The sequence below is a fragment of the Convolutriloba macropyga genome, chromosome 4 (assembly GCF_964194025.1).
Source record: "Convolutriloba macropyga chromosome 4, txConMacr16.3, whole genome shotgun sequence".
NCBI lineage: Eukaryota > Metazoa > Xenacoelomorpha > Acoela > Convolutidae > Convolutriloba > Convolutriloba macropyga.
In genome coordinates, this window is record NC_134471.1 from 81,981,118 (window position 1) to 82,003,630 (window position 22,513).

At 30.3% G+C, this 22,513-nt stretch overlaps 1 protein-coding gene across 5 annotated transcripts in view; it reads right to left on the minus strand.

The window, feature by feature from the left end:
- Positions 1-3,296: 3,296 nt before the first annotated feature.
- LOC142338719 (uncharacterized) overlaps positions 3,297-22,513 on the minus strand; it is a 466,089-nt gene continuing 446,872 nt past the window's right edge. For 4 of the 5 annotated variants that reach the window (XM_075388604.1, XM_075388603.1, XM_075388602.1 and 1 more), the window contains exon 5: positions 3,297-4,305. In XM_075388604.1, coding sequence (XP_075244719.1) covers positions 3,384-4,305 — 922 coding nt within the window. In that variant the 3' untranslated portion in view covers positions 3,297-3,383. The remainder of the gene's footprint in view (positions 4,306-22,513) is intronic. The other variant, XM_075388605.1, reaches the window with a different exon arrangement.

Consider the following 22,513-nt stretch of genomic DNA (forward strand, 5'->3'; position numbering starts at 1 on the left):
CCATTTGCATTACCCGCCTTTTTGGTAGATGAGGCAATCTTCTGAAAAGTATTCTCCGTGAAATAAATGAAAACGTCAGCACCGCCTGCAAGGGATAATACAAACAGCTAAGGTTCGTACACTTTACTATCTTCTCTTGACACCTGCACCAGTATATTTGCACCAGACGATTTGCCCACTGAATTGATGAGATGATGAAGACAAATCCCGTTTGTTTTTTCTAGTTTGCTCTTCTTGACAATTCTTCTTTGTTGGAGTTAAGACTTTGGAAAGCCTCCTGTGCTTGACTTGTTTCACAAGTTGTATTTCTTTTTGCAGGTATCAGTTGAAGTAATTTCAAAAGTTGAGTTTGTTTTCCTTTAACAACAGTTTTGCTGGCAGAGATCTCAGTGTTCTTAAAGGGGCTTTAATGCTTCTTGGCCCTGTCCCACTAAGAGAGGACGGTATGTCTTGTTTTTATCTTCCCACTTTGTCGACTCAGATGGATTGCGGGATCTAACTTCAAGCTTCTAGATAGTCCACAACACAGATCACATCCACCTCAATACGTAATGAAGAAAAGGTGGGTCAAAGATCGGAAGGAGGAAAAAAGTTGCTTGGTATAAAAAGTTGTTTTAAATTCAGTTTAACGTTGAAGCTGAACTCTTAAACACAAAAGGAACCTGACATCAATGCAAGTTTTATTTTCAAGTGATGTGCAAATCTTATTTCCAGTATTGTTTAAATATGTCAAATCAAATTTTTCTTCGAAAAACAAGACTGAGGTTATTGCTCAGCCACTTGATGTCCTCTGAGAAAAAAATGAAATATGATTCAAGTGGTCTTGCATTCAGGAATCAAGCTCTTCTTCTCTGCAAAGGGTGAAAAAAATGCCGACAAGAAAGTTGCAACAACCCGATATCAGATTCCAATTTGTCTTGCGATTACGTCCTTGACCGTGCCAAGTGACCGCAATGGTTGCTTCGCAAATCAATTGTTCTGGTTTTGCAATGTGGGCATTTTGTTCAATATCATACAAAGGGATGCATAGAGGGAATGTTCAACTACTCGATATTTGTTTGGTTGCACATGAAGGCTTAGAGCTCCATCAGATAATACTACCATGCACCTTTTTGTGAATTTTAAAGTTAAAAAAAGAAAGTTTTTCTCCTACAGTTGTCTGCTTAACCAACAAATCTTCGAATGATTTTGTGTTCTCGGTTTCTGGACATAAATTTTGTTTCCAATTTGTAATGCCGAGATGCGAGATTCTTGCAATTAGATCTTGTTAGGAGTTAAATTGTTCATCTATCGAATCAACAACAATATTTTGAAAAAAAAATTACAGAAACCGATGTTATACAGCCAATATATGCTTCTTAACCATGGTCCATAGTTTTCTATTCTTCTAAAGCCAACTGGTAAGTAGGCAATATTGTCTGAAGCCGAGCAGCTTCTGAAAATATTGTATAGGTAATGGTATCTTTTGCGTAGCTTATCAAAGGATCTAAAGACCGACAGTTTTTTTGTTGGAATGTTTATTGAACCTTAGGTAACAAACAATTTTTACAGAACCAAGACATTGATGCCAAACCTCTAAAGCGCATCATGGATCGTCAATGTGACCGTGGAGTTCCAACCGTGTTGCTATTTTATGAATCGGTTTTACAGACGTGATGCTACATTGTTGGGAGTTTTAGCCGCAGCACCAAACTGTCACTGCAGTTTGTTCCGCGGGATTGATTTATCTACTTCTAGAGGTTATGAGGAGGGTCAAATCTCACATTTCTCCTTTTGTAAAAGGGCTTCTTCCTTTTGTAAAAGAACTTTTGATTTTGTTTTCAAAGAGAGATTCTATCGGAAAATTACGTTCTATTTTTTTTTGCAAAATTTTGTTGCAAAAACTTTAACTAGAAGTTCTGGTTACGCGAGCATAAGTTTTCCAAAAGATCATGAAACATTATTTCGATTTCATCGGCTCCTAACAAGACATTTCACTTTTTCAACAAAATATTCCATATTATTTTTCGTTACACAGAAAAAAGTCTAATCCATCTTATCAAATTTGTTAGCAGTCTGCCTAATTAAAATGAGAAGTGCACACATCCGTTTCATTTTGACTCACTGCTGCGGTATGTGATGAACGTTCGAAATTCATTTGAAGTTTTTCCTTGGTTTTTGTTCGCAATACTATACTGCTTTTTTTGTCATTATTTGAGTTTAATTTTTTTTGTTTTCAGTGCCATCGATCCTGCTGAATCCAGTTCTCACTGGACACGGTGGAGACAGGTGGTCATAAGAAACTTGCATTGTTTCCGTTCTTTTTCCGGGACTAGCATTGTTTTGTTCTTGAAACGGAGGAACCTAATTTAATCATCGTTGCAAAAGACGCGATGAAATTGATGCTTTTACTGGTACACAGTGACAATGACTTCTTTGGAGGACGCATAGTTGACACTCTGGGTTCCGGATTTTTTTTCATGTGAATTTCATTGTGAGCGACCGTGATAAAACAGTTACACACATCAAATCTACAAAAAGTTCTATGATTTGTTCAAGCGTATTTTTTAATGAAATATAAAAACCATGAAATGTTGATTTAATGGAAATATAGTCTAATGATATTGCTCGTATATCAAAATATTATACAATTAAATGCTTGAATATATTCCGATAAAGTTTGAAGGCATTTGGAAATTTGTTAAATGTATTTGAAATTTATTTGAATATTAGTGTTATGGAAATCAGTTTTTACTTAAATGTTTTCGAACTTGTATTTTTGGAGGTGGAATTTCAACATCTGTTCAACTTATGATGCCGACTTAAAATCACAGTTTTCTATAATTTGCACTATAAATGGTTTCATCTCTTCAGTATATCACATCAGAACAAACGCTGTGAAATGACTTCCCAAGAAAAGGGGTGTTTGAAAAATGTATATCATTTTTTTTAAAAAAAGAAACAAAATTTTATCAAGGTGTCACAAATTAATTGCGATTGATTCAGCCAAATTTTGACGTTTAGATTTGTATATAGGGAAATATCATTATTCAAATGATAATTCTTTATTTTTTTGAATTTTTGTGTGTATGATCAAATTTTTCACCAAACAGAATACATAAAAAAATTGATAAAATACAGTACAAATCGTGCAAAGGGAGATAGTTTTTCGAACTTGATCAAGCATTTGCCATGCGGGTAACCTAAACTGTTGTGATACATTGAATTCATAGAGTATTTCAGATAATTATTTATGTTTTGCTTTCACATTCTTCTATCGTGAGTCCTTTCTAGACAAATACTGTATGAAGACGAGCTGCTTTATAAAGAGTATAATTATTAATAACCAGTTGTTCATCAAGTTTTTGGATACTATTTTTTGGGCACTCATCCAAACCCACATCTTATTCTCTATAATTAATGTAAAGCGCTTGGAAGCAATGTACTATGAATATCACCAGCTCAACCAGGGCAAATATACTCCATCCCAACCACAAACTGATATTCCCACCAAAGTCACTGAGCAAATCCACAAACTCATAGGAAGCCGTTTCGTTCAAACTGCGAAATTGGAGAGAATTGTAAAACACCTCCAGTCTCACAAAGTTTTCACGAACGTCCTCTTTGATCAACCTGTCAAGATCTTTTGTACTGTTGGCGAACTTCTCTGCAAAAGCAACGAGACGTCCAGACTTTTGTTTGAACAGTTTTGAAGCGAAGTACGGGCCATATTCAATTGAAGGCCAGTGAGATCTAGATGCTGTATAGCGAAACTCTCTCGAATGACACGGTGGTAAACACCATGAACAAGTAAATTTCATTTCTGCATAATCGTCGTATACCTTCTTACGACAATTTCGAGATGTTTCATTTTCATGTGAACACATAACAAGTGTACCGTTTTCAGCTAGTATATTTTCGTCAGAACTAACAGTGATATCGTACGCATCAATACATTTGCATCTTTTCACAAGCTCCGTCAAAATGCACAAATGAAGGCAGTTTTCTGTTGTATATTGCATTTTGTTTTGATTTCCACTAATTGATAAGTTTGTAATCCAATTATCGTTGCATTTGCTATACTTAGATCCCAATCGATGGATTTCTTCCATTTGCAAAGAAAGAAATGTTGCCTCACCCGCGGATATAGCAATGCTTTGAGTTTTCATTATTGGTTGATTTTTTGGATCATGAATAGCTACCCGTGCGCCTGTTTTCTGCGCCAAAATTCCAACATATTCTTCTGCGTCGATAAAAAGGGTGAACTTCAAGCCGAAGTCATCTCCAATTCTGTACGTTTTTTTGGCATCTTCCCCCGTTGCTGATCTGCAAACGCTAGCATTTACTTGTGGTCAAAATTTCCCGATAAGCGTATTAGTTCACAAATATTTTTTCAATAGTAGGTCACAAGACCGATTCAAAAATATCCAAATAAATTCGTTTTGCACAGATCTAAAATAACTACGATAAAGCTGTTAAGTAGTGGATAAAACAGGGCTTCCAGCCACCAGCAAAAATTTGACCATTTCTCCAAGCGCTAATCGCGCATGTCGAATCGGGTCAAATTTTGCTGATTTCTGTAAGCCCTGTTTTATCCACTACTACATATTAGCTCTAAAATTTGATAAAAATTAAAAATGGGAACCAAAATAAAGCAAAAATCAAAAAATCAAAGCAAAATTTATATTTCACTCTTAAAGGGTGATTCACCAGTAGAAAAGATCGCTCTTTTTCGCTCTTAAAGAGTGATTCCCTCTTTTTTGATATTTTTTTAATTTTTTTATACTTTTTTTTCAAATTATCTATACTTTTCATTTTTCAATAAATTGATATTTTCTTTTATTTTTTTCTATATTTATTCCATTATTAATAAGAAATAATACAAAATTATAGTATTTACATGAACAAATTTCCTCGGTTTGGGTAATATCAGATCTGTGAAACAGTTCCACTGATCCACGTAGTGGCAACTTTGTTGATCTGGAAGCCAGCTCCGCCGATCTTTCTGTTAAATTTCTACTAAATCCCCTAGTTAATTCTACATCTGGATGTTGTTTCTTTACATGAGCCCGTATTCCATCATATCTCACAATAGAAGTACAATATGGACAATTAACTTTAGCTGAAGTACAACTTCTACATGTATACTTACCCTCATCAAAATTATTTAGTGGTTTTATATAATTACACTTATTACAACATCTAGTTAATACTTCTGAACTGGGGTTAAGGTTAGGGTTAGAGATAAGGTTAGGGTTAGGGATAAGGTTAGGGTTAGGGATAAGGTTAGGGTTAGGATAAGGTTAGGGTTAGGGTTAGGGTTGGGGTTAGGATCTGAGTTGGAGTTATAGTCATAGATAGAACCAGAACCAGAACTAGAGCTAGAGCTAGAATTAGAGTTAGAATTAGGGTTGGAACTAGAACTAGGGATAGAATTAGAATTAGAATTAGATTTAGAATTAGAATTAGAACTAGAATTAGAATTAGAACTAGGGTGGGAACTAGAACTAGAATTAGAATTAGAACTAGAATTAGAATTAGAACTAGAACTAGATTAATTTTTTAAAGAACAACCCCATGGGGAAAAATCATTAGCACAAATACCACAATAAATTATATTACCACTTAAAATTATATTATAGTTACACTCTAAACACTGTAAAAGCATTTATAATAGGGTAAACTTTAATATTTACCTAATCATTGATAATATTTAGCTATGATTTCAATTAAATCTTTAGTATTATCTTTAGATGTGATACAACCTGTTAAATATTTATTTCCTGAAGTATTGAGTGTATTAGTTTTACATATCTTATCTAAGATCAAATCAAGGTCTAATTCTTTTTTATCTTTAACAAAATTTATAATCTCTTCTCTAAATTCTTCATTATTTATATATATTTTGTTTATAAACTTTCCTCCCTTTCTATTCAAAATTCCCATCTCTTCATTGACGAAGTCACAGTTACACTGATCAGTGAACGAACTTTGTTCGTGGTTTACCAAACTGCTTCGTGTTTCACCTTCCAACTCTTCTCCATATCCAACATTAACTAATGTATTTACCCTACTCAACATTGTGCTTGCTCCCATTGCTACAGTTCCAGCATTTCTTGGTATTGTATCATTATAAATATAACTAATTATAAATAAACCTGAGCTTATAATTCCACCAATAGTTGATAAAATTTTCTTACCCCTTCCCATAATCATTTCTTTAGTTAGAACATTATTCTGATTTTTAATTTTATTTAATTTAAGAAGTTTATTAAAATAGAATATATAGTTATCATGATTAATAACATTTCTATCTGTTGCATTAATCATTAGTGGTTTCATATATGCTATAAGTTTATTTATATCTTCTCTTTCTAAATCATCTTTTTAAACTAAGAGCTCTTAAATCAAGGAAACCAACTCTTGAATCATATATCATTGTTCTATTACTACTAATAATAATAAAAGTATTTTTCTTTTTATTATATTTAATTATACCATAACGAAGTTCATGTGACATTCCATCTGTACAATTATAATAGTTACTATTTATTTCACTAATTATTTTATTGAAGTCATGTTCACATTTATATATCTCATTAAAGTTTTTAAATAGGTCAGGTCCATTTTAAATTGTTAAATAAATAGTATCACAACTCATTCTTGCTGTATTATTTATTTGAGCTGGTTTATGACACATTACAATCAATATTATAATGTCTACCTTCAGTAAAATAATAACCTATATCCTTATTTAACCTATCACCCATATCATCAAGTACTATAACACAATTTTGAAGTTTATACATATTATTTTTTGTGATCATATTTATATCACATTTATTAAACCCAGTATAAAATTTATTAGACTCGGAATCTATCCAGTCTCTATCATCTTTACAAACTATAATCATATTTTTAGCTTGGTCTTGGTCTTGGTTTTGGTCTTGGTTTTGGTTTTGGTTTTGAATTTGGTCTTGGTTTTGGTCTTGGTTTTGGTCTTGGTTTTGGTTTTGGTTTTGGTCTAAGTGTAACTTTAAGTATTGTCTAATAAAATATGTTTTACCCGTTCCAGTTCCATAAACAATAGTATGTAGTGGTGACTTTTCATATTCAAATCTAACTAGACTGCTATTCATAAATCCACCAAAGCTTTCTTCTAGTTTTGTATATTTACTTGGTCTTGAATCATATATTATATAACAAATTCCAATAATAATAATAAAAATAAAAACTGCACTACCTGTTTCCATTTTTATATAATAAATATAGATTTGATTAAGATTTAGACTTAGACTTAGACTTAGACTTATTTAATAATTTTATTATATAAAACTGCTCATCCTAACTTTTGAGGAATTCAATAATAACTTTAATATTGATAATAATGCTATGAGTGATATCAGAATACAAGAGATAGGTAAAGATATAAGTCTAACACCAATTGAGATTGTAATGAGAGATCAAACTCCACATAGTATCGGGGATCCTAACTTCAACATTAATGTAAATCTACATCCAACTGATGGTACACATTGGGTTTTAGTTATAAGAAGAGATGGTGACCCTGTATATTACTTTGATAGTTTTGGTGTAGAAACTCCACCTTTATTTTTAGAAGAATCTGTTGACCTGGGCTCTAATGAGAGAATACAACAATATGATGAATCTTATTGTGGGGTTTATTTTTTATATATGATCTATCTTATTGATAGAGGATTTAGAATTAAAAGTGCTTGGAATATTCTAGTTAATCAATGTAAATATCCAGGAATGTATAATGAGTGTTTTTGTTTGAATTGTAGTAGAGGTGATGTTAACGATAATGTTAATGTTAATGATAATGATCTACGAAGTAGCTTTGCTAATAATGATAATGATAATGATAATGTTAATGATAACGATAATGATAAAGATAATGATAATGATAATGATAATGATAGTGATATCGTCATTGATAAAGATCTACGAAGTAGCTTTGCTAATAATGATAATGATAATAATGATGATAATGATAATGATAATGATAATGATAATGTTAATGATAATGATAATAATAATGATAATAATAATGATAGAAATAATTTCGTATATCTATTTGATGAAAAACATCAAAAGAGTAAATCTAATAGGAATAGCAATAGTAATAGCATTAGTAATGGTGAAACATGGATAAAGTCCAATAGTACTACTAATATTATATCTGTAAACATAAATGATGATCTATATTCATGGCTAAATGATGATGATATAATTACTGAAGCCGCATTCCCAGAGAACTTTAGATGTATATCTGGTCCTAGTGAATGTGGTAAGACATTCTTTTTGAAAAAACTAATTCTAGCTAGTATATACTTTGATAAGCTATACATCATTGGACCTACTGTTGATCAGTACCATGGTATAAAAAGAATAAACCCAGAAGCAGATGTTGAATTTATTAAAGATATAAAAGATTTACCATCTCCTGATAAACTACCCAAAGATTTAAAGAAACTAATGATATTTGATGATGTTAGAGCCAAAGAACCAATTGTTAATGAATACTTTTGTAGAGGTAGACATAATAACTGTAATATGATATATCTTAATCAAAACCTGTTCTCTCTGGATAGGCAGAGTGTTAGAGAGAACTGTAATCTATTTTTTTTATTTGAACAAAGAGGTAAAGTCCTCATATCTATATATCAAGATTTCTTTAAAAATGTTGCACTTAGTTATAATGATTTTGCAAATATATGTAATAAGGTATGGAAAGAGCCTTATAATTATATTGTCACTGATATAACTAAAAATAAAAATTTTAATGGTAAACTAAGAATTAATTGGGATCGGAGAGTTTTGTAGTTTAGTTTAAGTTAAGTCAAAGATTAAGATTAAGATAAAGATAAAGATAAAGATAAAGATAAAGACGAAACTAGATGTAAAGTAAAACTTAATACATCACCATTAAAGTCTATAGGTCTTCCATGCTCATCTTTAATATGAAATTCTATATATTCTATTCTATCTTTAGTAAATTTTGATACAAGATATTAGTTGGTATAATATTTATCAAGTAACCTGGTGGTTCAGTTAGATTAAAAGTATATAGTATATCTGTATCTTTACCATTATCTTTAGCTCCAGATATCACATTACAACGAATATTAATAGTACTAAAACCCATAATATCAACAATCTTTTGAGATGTATATTTACCTTGTTTATAAACTGCTTTTCTAAATCCTAGTAATGATGCTATTGAGTTTTCTACATCGAAACTAATTGCACCTTGTTTTATTTCCATTAAACTATTCATCGTATTCTTATCGGGTTCTATTATAACATTACCATCAGTTTCTTCTTTTATTAATTCTGCTATTTCAGTTAATTCATATGCACCTGGTGTAATTGCTTTGTTAATATTGGAATTAGAATACAAAAACTGATTATTTCTCCTATTCAGATTAAACACCGAATTATAAACAGATAATCTAATTAAACATAATTTTGTTGTATTAAGTATAGGTTCACTAAAGTTAAACTTTTCTGTTGGTTTTATCATTCTAAAGTTAAGTGTATACTCTTCTTTAGTTTTAGTTAAAGCTTCGTGTATATTTTGTAGTTCTCTTAACATTAAACTATCGGTGAAACCGCTTCGTGAATCAGTCATTTTTTATCTAATAAAAATGGATTTTAATTTGGATACAACTTATGGTTATAATGATGATATACATAAAAGTAAGATTATAAAATATAAACCAAATAACCTGGCAACAATGAATATGGTTAATACCAATATTAATATCATACTCAATAGAGAAGAGAATCACTTAAATTTGCGTGATTCATATCTAGAGATAGAGTTTGTTGTATCAAATGATGCTGGTGCTGTATTTGCTAATGATGCTAATATCAGATTAGTTAATTATGGTATGATAGCATTGTTTAGTTCAATTAAGCTTGAATCTAATGGTGGTAGGACTATTGAATATATAGATCATTGTCATCCTAATCTATTGATGTATAAGTTATTAACTAGTACTGATGATGAATATGAGAGTGGTTTTGTTAGAAATCAGGGCAATAGAGATAGTCAACTTAAAGGTGACCATATTGCTGTAGAACGAGGTCATATGTATATGATGGTTAAGATGAGTGATCTGTTTGGTTTCATAAATGATTTAGAAAAGATTATATATGATTTAGGATTCAAACTATTATTAAAAAGAAATAATAATGATAGAGCTCTATATAGAGTTAATGCTAATCCTGGTGCAGTTGCTAATGATTGTAATATAAAAATTAGAGATATATCATGGTGTGTACCTAGTATTGATCCTAGAAATGATAATAGAATTATTGTGCAAAAGGGTTTAAGTAAAAAGAATAATGTAGACTTTAGTTATTATGAAAGAAAGACATTTTATAAGAATGTACCCAATGCTACTAATTTCTCGTTTGATCTAGGTATGGAAAGTGGTATGGAAAGACCGCAATATATAATAGTTGGTTATTGAAAATAATAAGGTTAATGAACAAACTCATGATGCAAGTACATTTGATGTAATGAATGTTACTGAATGTTATTGTAAGATTGGTAGTAAGATTTATCCCGAGGATAGAATGAATATTAATTATGGAACCAATAATTATAATGAGGCTTTTAAAGAGATTGTTAGCTTTAATAAAAAATATAATGGGCTACCACATAATATAAAACCATATATAAATCATAGAACATTCAAAATTAATTATAGAATATATGTATTCGGTACTAGATATCAAAAGGATCATATAGGTCCACAACCAATACAACTTAATTTTAAATTTAGTGCTGCAGTTGCAGATGTTATATATCATGCATTAGTATTAACTAGAAAGGTTATTATTGTGAATAGTGATGGTAATAAGATGGTAGACATAATATTATAGATCTAATTTAGGTCATAGATATAACTCTAGCGATAATCATAATTTTAGATATAACTCTAGCGATAATTATAATTTTAGATATAACTCTAGCGATAATTTATAATTATAGTATAATATAGTTATTGTTATAATTATATACTTATACTTATACATAACCATATACTTATACTTATATTTATAGCTAGTCAGCTCTAAGTGTTACTCTTGTTAATACCTAACTATTTCTTATTAGTATTAACAAAACCTTTAGCATAAATAAAATCTGATTTCTTTTTATTCTCTAGAGCTAAGCCTCCAGCTTCAAGCTTAATCTTAGCCTTGGGCTTAACCTTAGGCTTAGGCTCAGTCTTTGAGCTTCGCTCGCGGGTGGAACCCGTAGGCTTAGACTTAATAACAACAAAGGGATTATACTTTTTAACTTCCATTATTTTTTATATATAGAAATGAGTCTTTTAAATAACTTCAAAACTAATTCATATTGTGTTGGACGTAGACATTATAGTGGTACTGTTAATATAAGAGGAGCTATTACTTCAAAAGGAACTAAGATGTTAAAAGGTAATTGTGTTTTATGTAGAAGGAATAAATCAATGACAGTATCTGATGCAACAATAGAAGCAGAAGGACTTAAAGATTTCTTTAAAAGTGTTGGTAGGGCTACACTTAACTTTGGAAAGAAAGTAGCTAATAATCCAGTAAGAGCATTAGAAATAGCAAGTAAAATAGGAAGTGCAGCTGCATCTAGCTCTAGCGGCTACACCTGATTTAATTAAATTTGCAACTACTGGTGAAGGTATAAAGGTATTACAAAAAGGTAGAGGGTTATACTTAGGTACAAAGAAAAGATAATTATTTGATTATAATTATGATTATATTATGTTTATGATTATGATTATGATTATGATTATATTATGATTATGACTATATTATGATTATGATTATAACTAAGATTATTATTATACATTTATCGATCTGCGAAGCAGGTTCCCCGATCGGTGTAACCGCTTCGCGGATAAATATTAAAACTAATATTATTACTAAAAACATTGTTATTACTAAGCACTAATATCTTTAATCGAAAAAAAATACTCAACTTTTCTTCTTGTTCTTCTTAAATTCTTCATATAACCTAACAAATTCATTATACTCATCATTATCTATTTTATTTTCATTCATTGATTTAGTATATAGTTTATTAAACTTATCACTAAACTGTTTACTTAAAATATACATTTGTGAATACTTTATAATTTTATTTCTAATTTTAGTATTAATTGTTTTTGATAATGAACCACAAACAGTTGCTGTAGCAAAAGCTGTTGGTATAGAATAAGCTAATCCTATACCTGTTAATGAAACTGATGTTGTTGTTGCAGTTGTTGCTATTGATGATAATACTATTTCTGTTATCTCAGCTATGTTAATATAATTCTTATATCTCTTAACTTCTTATTATAGTTATTATGATCAGTTTCATAATAATTTCTAATATCTTTTATAATGTTAATATTGTTGTTAAATTTATTATTAGCTTGAATCTTTTCATTTATGTATTGTTCATTGACGGATGACAAGTTGGGATATAATAATCTCTCACTCGGTGCTGTTGGTTGACTCATTTTCAGCAGTAAAATAACCCCTAATATCTTTCATTATATCTTCTTGTTTAAAATTATAATACTTCTCTAGTCTTTCTTGTTCTCTGTTGTCTACTAGCCCACTTTCTAATAACATAGCTATTATATATTTTATAACTTTCTTCATCATTAATATATGGTTTTCTCTTAAACCTCTCCATCTATCAACACATGCATCACCCAATTGAATATTAGTAATTGATTGATTAAACTTATTGTTATCAAACTCTACTTTTAGTTCATTATGTTTAGAAATGGTATCAGCTGAAATTTTATTGGCAAAATGAACAATATTAGTTTTAATTTCAGTCACTTTATTGTCTAATGTGGTTATATTAGATGAGTTAAGAGAAACTAGTTCAACTGTATCACCATCAATCCATACAGTATCTCCCTTGCTTGTAGATGATGGCAAACCAATAATGTTTGCATTTAGTCGGTCAATTGTAACTTCTTCAAATTTACCTTTTCTTAGTTCAGTTATGTTTCTACTTAAAATGTCTATTTTATTAGAATAGGATAATAAATTTTTGTCACAATACTCTTTATTAACAACATCTTTTTCATCTATCGGAGGATGTACATTTGTAATTTTATAGGTATTCTTCATATCAATGTCATCATTATCTTCTAGGAATAACCCACGAGCCTTACTTAGTGTTAAGTTGTTTGTTGATGTTGATGTTGATTTATGTTTAGCTTGATTGAATCTATTTCTTGTCATTATTTATTTTAAGAAATATGTTTAATGATTCTAAAACTTTATTATTAGATTCAAAATCAAACTCAGATTTTAATAATTCCTGTTCGTAATATTTACCTTCTATTATCTCACCATTAATATCTTCTATTTTATAAGTTGGTGGTTGTGTTTTTAGAACTTCATCCACTTCAAACAATTCTCTATTCCAATTAGAAGTGTAAACTTTAGAGGGGATATTACGTTTATCTACATTTCTAACATAATCACCAATTTTTTAATTTAGGTGTTGCTTTGGTAGAATTAATCTGCGAAGCAGCTTCACTGATATAGTATTTAACTTTATCAGGATTACTAGAAGCATCAACTGGTATCATATTAATTGTTGAGTGAATGTTATTGTTATACGTTACAACAGCATCATTTAATATATTTACCCAATTCCCATCACCATTGATGAACATTGGTTTATTTATTATTATGTAATAATGTTCTATTAAATCTCTCTATAAACACAGCCTTTAAATCACTATAAGTAGAATATAGCTCTATCTGCGAAGCAGTTTCACTGATCCCTGAAGCGGCTTTGCCGGTTCCATATTCTTCAAGTAAAGATTTAAATATTTTATTGTAAAACTCACTACCTCTATCTACCCATAACTTTTCTGGTTTTTGTCCTTCTGATAGGATTGTTTTAAAACCATTTGTTATAGATAAACCAGATTTATTCTTTATTGGAATAGCCCATGCATATTTTGTGAATATATCTATAACTGTTAATATAAACTTATAATTATTGTTGTATTTACTTAGAGATGACTTATCAATTAAATCAGCTGACCATGTTTCATCTTTATATAATGGTTTTATTCTTTGTCTTCTAAACTTTGTTTTTCGAGGACTGAATACTTCTTTAGCTAGTTGTTGTTGTTGTTTTTCCAACATTATTCATTTACCATAGTTAAAAACAAAATTATCTAATTGTTCTTGATTAATAATATTCATAGATAATAGTTGCTTAGATATATCTAGCATTTCATCATATAATCCATCATGACCAGCTTTTGTTTCTAGTATTAATAGTTCTAATCTTTCTACTAAATTATTTGGGTTGCTATTTAATCCCCTGCCATATACATCATCTTTTGCCCCCATTATACGTTTTATTGTTCTATATCTAGCACTTTTCTTATCCCCCTTTCCTAAATCATATCTGATATCCTTTAAAAACCTTTTATTTTTGTTTTCATCTTCCTCAATTTCACCATATTTTATATTTGGGTTAGTAAGAAAGTTTATAAATTCATCTGACAACTCATATATATTATCCTTAACTATAAATGATTTTTCTTGGTAAATTAGTTTAACACCATTCATTTCAAATTCACCAATATCTAAATTTCCGAACTTTAACTTTAATTGGGGATTAGATTGAACTGACATCAAATTAATAATTTGAGCCGTGTCTTTATCTACTAAGAATCCTGGGTTATCTCGAGCTTCCTCTACAGTTTTGCCATTGGACTTCATTAAAGCTTCATTAAACAGGGAACCAACTTGCTCGATCTGCGAAGCAGTTTCACCAATCATCTTAGTTTGTTTATCTAACTCTTGATTTTGCCAATCTATTGCTCTTAATGTTTGTTCACTTAAAGCTAGATTCTGTTCATTGTTTGCATTTAGTGTTTTAGTTAAAGGATCAAATAGCTCTTCTATATCACCATAATATTCTGGTTGTTTTAATTTATCTTCCAATCTATTTCTTCTGTTTTGTTTTTCTAGATTGTTTAATTCTGTAAGTTTATCTAGTTTAGTCATTTTATATGTATTGAAAATTTATAATAAGAGTAAAAAATGGATAATAAATACAGCTTCTCTCTTTATCTAAAAAGATGTTTAGCTTGTAAAAGACGTTGTAATACTATAGATGAGTTTATTGATCATATTAAAGAACCAAATCATGATGATTTAATAATTTCAACCTAATCTAAATATGCAGATGGGGCTAAGAAGATAATAAAGTTTCTAGAATATAATAAAAATATAATAGCTGGAGCTACACTATATAAGAATACAACCATGGGAGACACTATGGAAAAATATATGGCTCAGATAATGATTTATAATATACTAACTACCAACCACATGGATGTAATGAATGAATTAGGTCTATAAATATTTGTTATAAAAATTAGCAAAGTTCGTTATATAATATAATAGCAACTTCAATTAACTTTCTATCATCATTAATGGTTAGTTCTAGAATATTATTAACCAGTAGGTCTTTGTCTTCATCTAATGATCTGCGAAGCAGTTCAACTGATGCTTGGCGGATCATTTTTATTAAATCTCTTTTGAATAGATATAGATTCTCATCATGAGGATAGCTTTTAATATTATTTACATAAAATCTTTTATCATCAAATACATTTAAACTAATCTTACTTGTTTTTGTTGTTGTCATGTTATCGCCATTTTTTTTATTGTACCTTCATCTACTGTTCTCTGTGTATTATTCATTAATGCATCATAATAATTTAGGTGCCTAGCATTATTATGTTTGTTTATTCCTTTTTCTTTAGTGTTTTTAGGATAATTTATGAAGCTATATGTTTTGGGGGACAATGCTATAAATTCCTCAATAATCCTACTCCCCAGATCGTGCTTAAACTTGCCGGGGACTTTTTTATTAGTTTTTATAGGTATATCTAGATTACTTAAGTCCATATGCTCATCACTAACTTTACCTTCACTATAACTTAATACGAAACTGTCCGTATCCATATAGTGAAGTGTTAGATCTTTGAGGGATGGTTGTAGAATATTATAGAATACATCATACATGTGTAATTTACTAAATCTAAGATAGTATCACCTACATATACTGGAGAATCTTATTCTACTTTTTTTCTTTATATATTCTATTTGGCTATAATCTCTATATCTAGTTATATTCTTAATTGTTGGTTTACTTACACCTTTCATTATCTTTTCTTCATCATGCAAGAACTTGCTTTGAAAGAACTGTAGAGGATTCATGCACATTCTTCCATATAATGAGTTATTCATTAATTTCCTTACATCCTTTTCTGCTTCAGTTTTAGCTGTTGCTCTTTTATTTGTATTGTTTTGTGTATAATCTCTACATATATAATCTTGTTTAAATTTAATTACTCTTTGTATTTTTGTTACTTTTACTCCCATCTTAACATAGAACTTTAACATCCTATAATGAACCATATATTCTGTTTTGTTGTTTTGGTCTAAGATTAATTTCTCTGATCTTGCTTTGACTCCATCTCTTTCTTGATCAGTGAAACTGCTTCGCAGATATCCCAAATCATTATCATTTATCTTTCTTTTATTAGGCATTAGTGCTAACTGTTCTGTTCTCTCCTACATTCATTAGTATAATCAATATCACAAACTAAATAGTAAACATGATCACTATCATCTGGAGTATTCAGTATTACATCTAGAGTAGTAGTAGTAGTAATAAACTCAAAATCCTTATAAGGTAACTTTTGCATCATTGCATAACCATATAGTTTGCTTGCATCTATGTACCATATGGTCTTACCATCACTGTTATCTATATATCTATCTCCCATTATTCCAAATATACCACCTCTCTTTGCTCCAACAAAATCATCTAGCATTTGTTTATCTTGTAATGTATCTAATGTTACACCGCTTGACATTAACCAACAATCAAAACTATAACCTGGGAGACTTACATAGTGTAGGGGATTGAGCTTGAATTCTTTCATGCTTAGTTTAACATATTCATTCATGTAATAGTCTAATACTTCCACATCATTCTGTAAATACTCTATAGTTAGACTTTTTCCAATTTTATGACTGTTTTCATTATTAAAGTTATCTACTTCTTCTTGTGTTGGTAATTTATTATGTAGTGAGGATTTGAAGTCTTCTATTTTTAGATTACCTATAAGATTATTATAGGAGTCTAAACCAAAGTATTCATATGGATATAATGTTTTATTTTTACATCCGTATATCTTTGCCATTTGATCTAGAGGCATAGCTAAGAAGTTATAACTGTCTAAGAATTTGAGACAACCAATGCTAAACATCTTAGACTTACCAGCAGCTAGTGGTATGTTATCTGCTTTTCTTTTATCATTATTCTGTTTAAAGAGTTCACTGTATAGTAGGTTGAAGTCATAGCCAGAGCCATTATGGAAAATTACTGGAATGAAGTTTTGTTGTTTGTATTTTAGATTACATATTTTACATGCTGGTCCTCTATATTTACCAGTTTCATGACAATGATCTCTTACTTTATTAATACAAGTTTTACTGCAGATATGACAAGTGTTATTAGTTTCATGATAGAATTTATCTTCTTCTGTGAATATCATCTTTTCATTATGTTTGAAATTATTCTCAGTTTCTATTTCTAATAGATCTCTAGCAAATCTTTTGATGCAGCCTAGACCGAAGTAATGTTTGAAGTTACCTTGCCAGGTGTAACCCACAGCTATTGGAATATGTTCAGCTATTACATATTTACAGTCATTAGTTGTGACATCGGTAATGCAACATTCTATATCGGCAGTTATAATATTTTTTATATTCTGACGTTTGTGTTCATTTATAAAAGTAATATGTTTTTTCTTAGGACAAACAATCTCTGGTTTGAATGAGTTTTTACTTTCGTGTTTATCATATTTAATTTGTGAGTTAAACCAATAGGTACACCTATCACAATAATAGAATTTGTGATTCATTCTATTTGGTCCTTCTAACAATGTTTCTATATTTTTTATTAGGGCACAGTGTTCTATTTGACCATTACTCCAAACTAGTATTCTTACATCTTTTCTATCATTATTAAAATCATCCACTTGCTTAAACAATTCTATTTTACCCTTACCACAAGGTGTGTATACCCAAATATTAATATTATACAATTTCTGTATTCTTATTATATAAGCAAAATCATCTTCATGTTGTTGTCTTGGTTCAATTAGTTTATCTACATATGTACTTTCTCGAGTTGCATGGTGTGGGGCGGGATGTAGCCAAGCAGTTATAGTTAGTTGTAAGCAATTGTATTTATATTTAATATCGATTTAGAGTTTTTGAGATCTGGAGGTAAATCTATATAACTACCAATAGATGCTTTATTTGTTTCAATGTTTAACTGAATACTTCTTATTCCAAGAAACTCAAAATCATAACCATAACCTTCATATATTTCCTTTTCGAAATCTAGCCACCTATTGAAGTCACCATATTCATATATTGCATTATTATTAATATAATCAGTATTGAAAAATATTTTAGTAGTTTTAACTTCTTCTTTGGTTCTCTTCTTATAATCACATTCAGCCGTGATCTTATATTTAAAACTCTTAACTTTACGAAACTGGTAACAGTTTTTAATTTCTTTTAAAGAGTAATTAGTTGCTTCATCTATATCTTCAATGTAATTCCCACCTTTATCAGTAATATCAAATTCTCTCATGTTCTGACTTGAGTTTATATCGAAGTCTTCTGTGTTTTCTAGATACATGCGATTGTGACTATATGAATGAGTAGTTAGAGCTACTTTACTTCTAAATTCTTCATGACATTCTTTACACTCATGCTTAATTCTGGTGTAGATATCCTCTTCAGTTTTAGTTTTAGGTTTGGTGGCTGGTTTAGTTTTAATAATATAATCATCTTCATCCAAATTATACACCCTCTCCGAGATTTCTTCTTCTTCAGACTCAAACATTTTCTCCAAAAGTTCCTTATGTTTGAGATCGTATGATTGATGCCTGTATAAAGCCTTCCTTGATTCAAAGGATAGATTACAGACATCGCAGAAGTTTTCGACATTAGTATTAGTTGATTGAGACATGATGTATTTTTTTACGGAAATAATCAAAGACAATTTTTCGAAAAATGAAAATGAAATGCGATAAGTGTATAAATAAACCTTGGAAAGAATGTTGTAATAATTGTAAAGAATTAGAATATTCTTGTTATGTATGTAAAAATTTGGTTAAGGTTAAAGATTATATTGAACATTTGGGATATCATTATTCTGATCCTGATCATTATCTAACATGTAGTATGTGTAATATTTATAAACATATATCATTATATAGATTTAGAAATAGGAAATGTAGACTATGTATTTATCTTCATAGATATAGATATGGTCACACTAGGAATCAATTCAGAGAGCATGTTTATAATTATAGTATTCAAGAAGACATAGAAAAACACTAATCACGGTGTTTCCACCGATCTCAGTGTTTTTGACTTTGCTATTATTGTTCGCTTTCTTTCATATTTAGCAACCGCTAATAGTATAAGAAGTCAACAAGCTTGGTTTAACATCGCATTACACTGCTTAGCAGATCGAATGAAAAGTGCATGTCATGCTAAAATGGCCGCCGCCATTGACAAAGAAAGCCACCACCACTAACAGAATGAAAACAAGTGAAAATTTTGAATATAAGATAACCTTAAAAATTAGCTAGTAAAGTGAGTATTTATTAAAATTTTTATTTAATTTTTAATAGATTATACAAATCATTCAATTTAATAGAAGAATTTAACTATTATTTTACTTTAAAACATGTAATTACTTGGGAAATGATAACTAATTTTAATTTTAAAATCATGTGAGTATATTCTAGAAAAAGAATGTTCTAGAATAATTCTCCACGTGGGGACCTTTTTTCTCCACGGCTCTTTTTGGCTATTCATCATGAGTTTCACTTCACTACAAAAACTGTAAAATGATACATTAATATTGTTCAGTCAGCTTAATATTAGACTTCAGTCAGCCTAATAATTAAAATAAAAGTGTTCAAGCATTCTGTAGTTGCACCCTCCCCCACAGTTGCCATTAAGAAAGGTCGAGCAGTACTGCCGTAGCGTGGTAAAGGCGAGTCAACCTTTTATCAAGACCTTCCAAGACTCGGCTCAAAAATGTAACCAGGTACATAGAATCACTCAGTTAAACATCATAGATCAATCGTCTCCTGGTTAAAGTCAAAAACTTTAAAGAAACTTGTTTCTTATTATCCAATTCTAAGCAATTTTGAGTTATTTTCAGTCCATCCGATTCTATTGAAAAAAAACTTTGTGAGATGATTAACCTGATTTATTTCAGTATAGTTTGGCATATTAGATATGAAATTAGGCTTAAATCTAGCTTTGAAAACTTTTGGATATTAGTGTATGAACTGCATAAATAATACTAGCTATGTACATTTTTGTACACAATTGTGCGCGTAGTATGTATTTATAGTGGTGAATATAGTAGTGGATAAAACAGGGCTTACAGAAATCAGTAAAATTTGGCCCGATTGGACATGCGCGATTAGCGCTTGGAGAAAGGGTCAAATTTTTGCTGGTGGCTGGATGCCCTGTTTTTATCGACTACTCTGTTTAGCCTAACTCAAGTTTGGATAAAGGAAAATATCTTGTCATGAAACGTCACGTTCTTAGCGATGCAAGACATCAGGATTAAAGTTCATTACGCCTTTTGATTGTTCTAACTAAAAACTTGGCTTCTTGTTATACTTGTCGTCTCAACGAAATGGATTTAAAAATTTGCAACAAAAGGCGATAAACGAGTTTTTAATCTATTATGGGGATAAAGACGAGTGTTTTGTGCTTGTTTCATGCAGTTCCTTTGAACATATATCGAGCAAAACATGTTTTTTCCTCCTAAATTGTACGGAAAAATCACAAATGCTGAGGTCTCGGATCAACATCAGATTATTTATGCGCACGCACAATATCATTCAAAATAACCAGCAAAAATACTCAGATAACATCATATTGTCATATCTCAGATAATTTTGATAAAATAAAGCATGCACAATGCGCTACAGAATATGTTACAATTGTTATAACAAATGCAACAAGAAAAACTGAACCTTGGTTTACTTTGAGTTTGATTAGATGCGATTTTGTTGGTGATTAAAAAACTGATGCAGATGTTGAGAGATGTTGGGAGGGTATCCCAGTACACAAACGCTGATAGAAAGTCACTCTGGTCAGGGCCGATATGTCTTTTCGGTGTTAATTTTAAGAATGGTCTGTAGTTCACAAATGAATTCAAATCTTGAATTGTTTCACTTCCAAAAAAGCCGTGGACAAAATTCTTCAGCCGAAAATGTTTAGCCAAAAAATCAAACTTTGGCTACGGAAAATAATTGTCTAGCTATCAGAAAATAATTACCTAATCTCCAATATTCTTAACAGCTTCCTGTATTTGAGAATTACGACCTGATTTTTCGAAAACACTACCCCTATTCAAGCCATCACGATTCAAAACCTATAAATCTATCACGATTAGACGAAGGACTGAAATCTTGCCTATAATTTTCATCTGAGGTTCTTCAAGGGCTCAGTTTATTAGAGAATGCTCTTATGAAGCACTGGAAATTTTCCAAGCTTTTAATTTCATAATTGGTTTATTTTATTTGTTTTTATTTAAGGAGCAACTGGAAGAAATTTTTGGTAGTCTTTTAAATGAGCCTATTCACACACACAGAAGAGAGAGAGAGAGAGAGAGAGAGAGAGAGAGAGAGAGAGAGAGAGAGAGAGAGAGGAAGGAGAGGGGAGAGAGAGAGGAAGCAAGAGAAAGGAAGGATGAAAGGAAGAGAGAAGAGAGAATAGAGAAGAGAGAAGAGAAGAGAGAGAGAGAGAGAGAGAGAGAGAACGCGAGCGAGAAAGAGGGAGAGAGAGAGGAAGCGGGAAATAAGACTGAAAAAGGACATAATGTATTCTCAGATTTGTTTGAATGAAAAATTTAAACAAAAAGATATGATGACTATTATTCTAGGAGAAATTGAGCAACGAAGTTCTCCATTTTAGTTTCCAATGTTAAATGAATTTTAGTGACAACCTGAACCCAATAAAATTTATAAAATTATATTAAGACGACTTCATACTACTCAACTCTTAGACAAGCTAGACAACACACTCAAGTTGATTTTAACTTTGTAAAAAACGTTATTTTTGGGATATAATTTTGCTGGGCGTTAACAGCTCCTATTAAACTTGTTTTTCAAATCCTTTTTAAAATAAAAATAATTAATGTTTTTGATAAAATTTAAAGTTTTTTTTGCGTATTTTGCAGCATTTTCAACTTATTGATGTTAATAAAGGGTCTCTCATCCATCCAATGAGTTTTCGAACAGAAAGAAGAAACAAGAGAGAAAAATAGTTAAGGGATCTTGTTTCAGTATCACATTCAAAATTGAAATTATAATAAAAAGCCTGCGACACGAGTATGTAG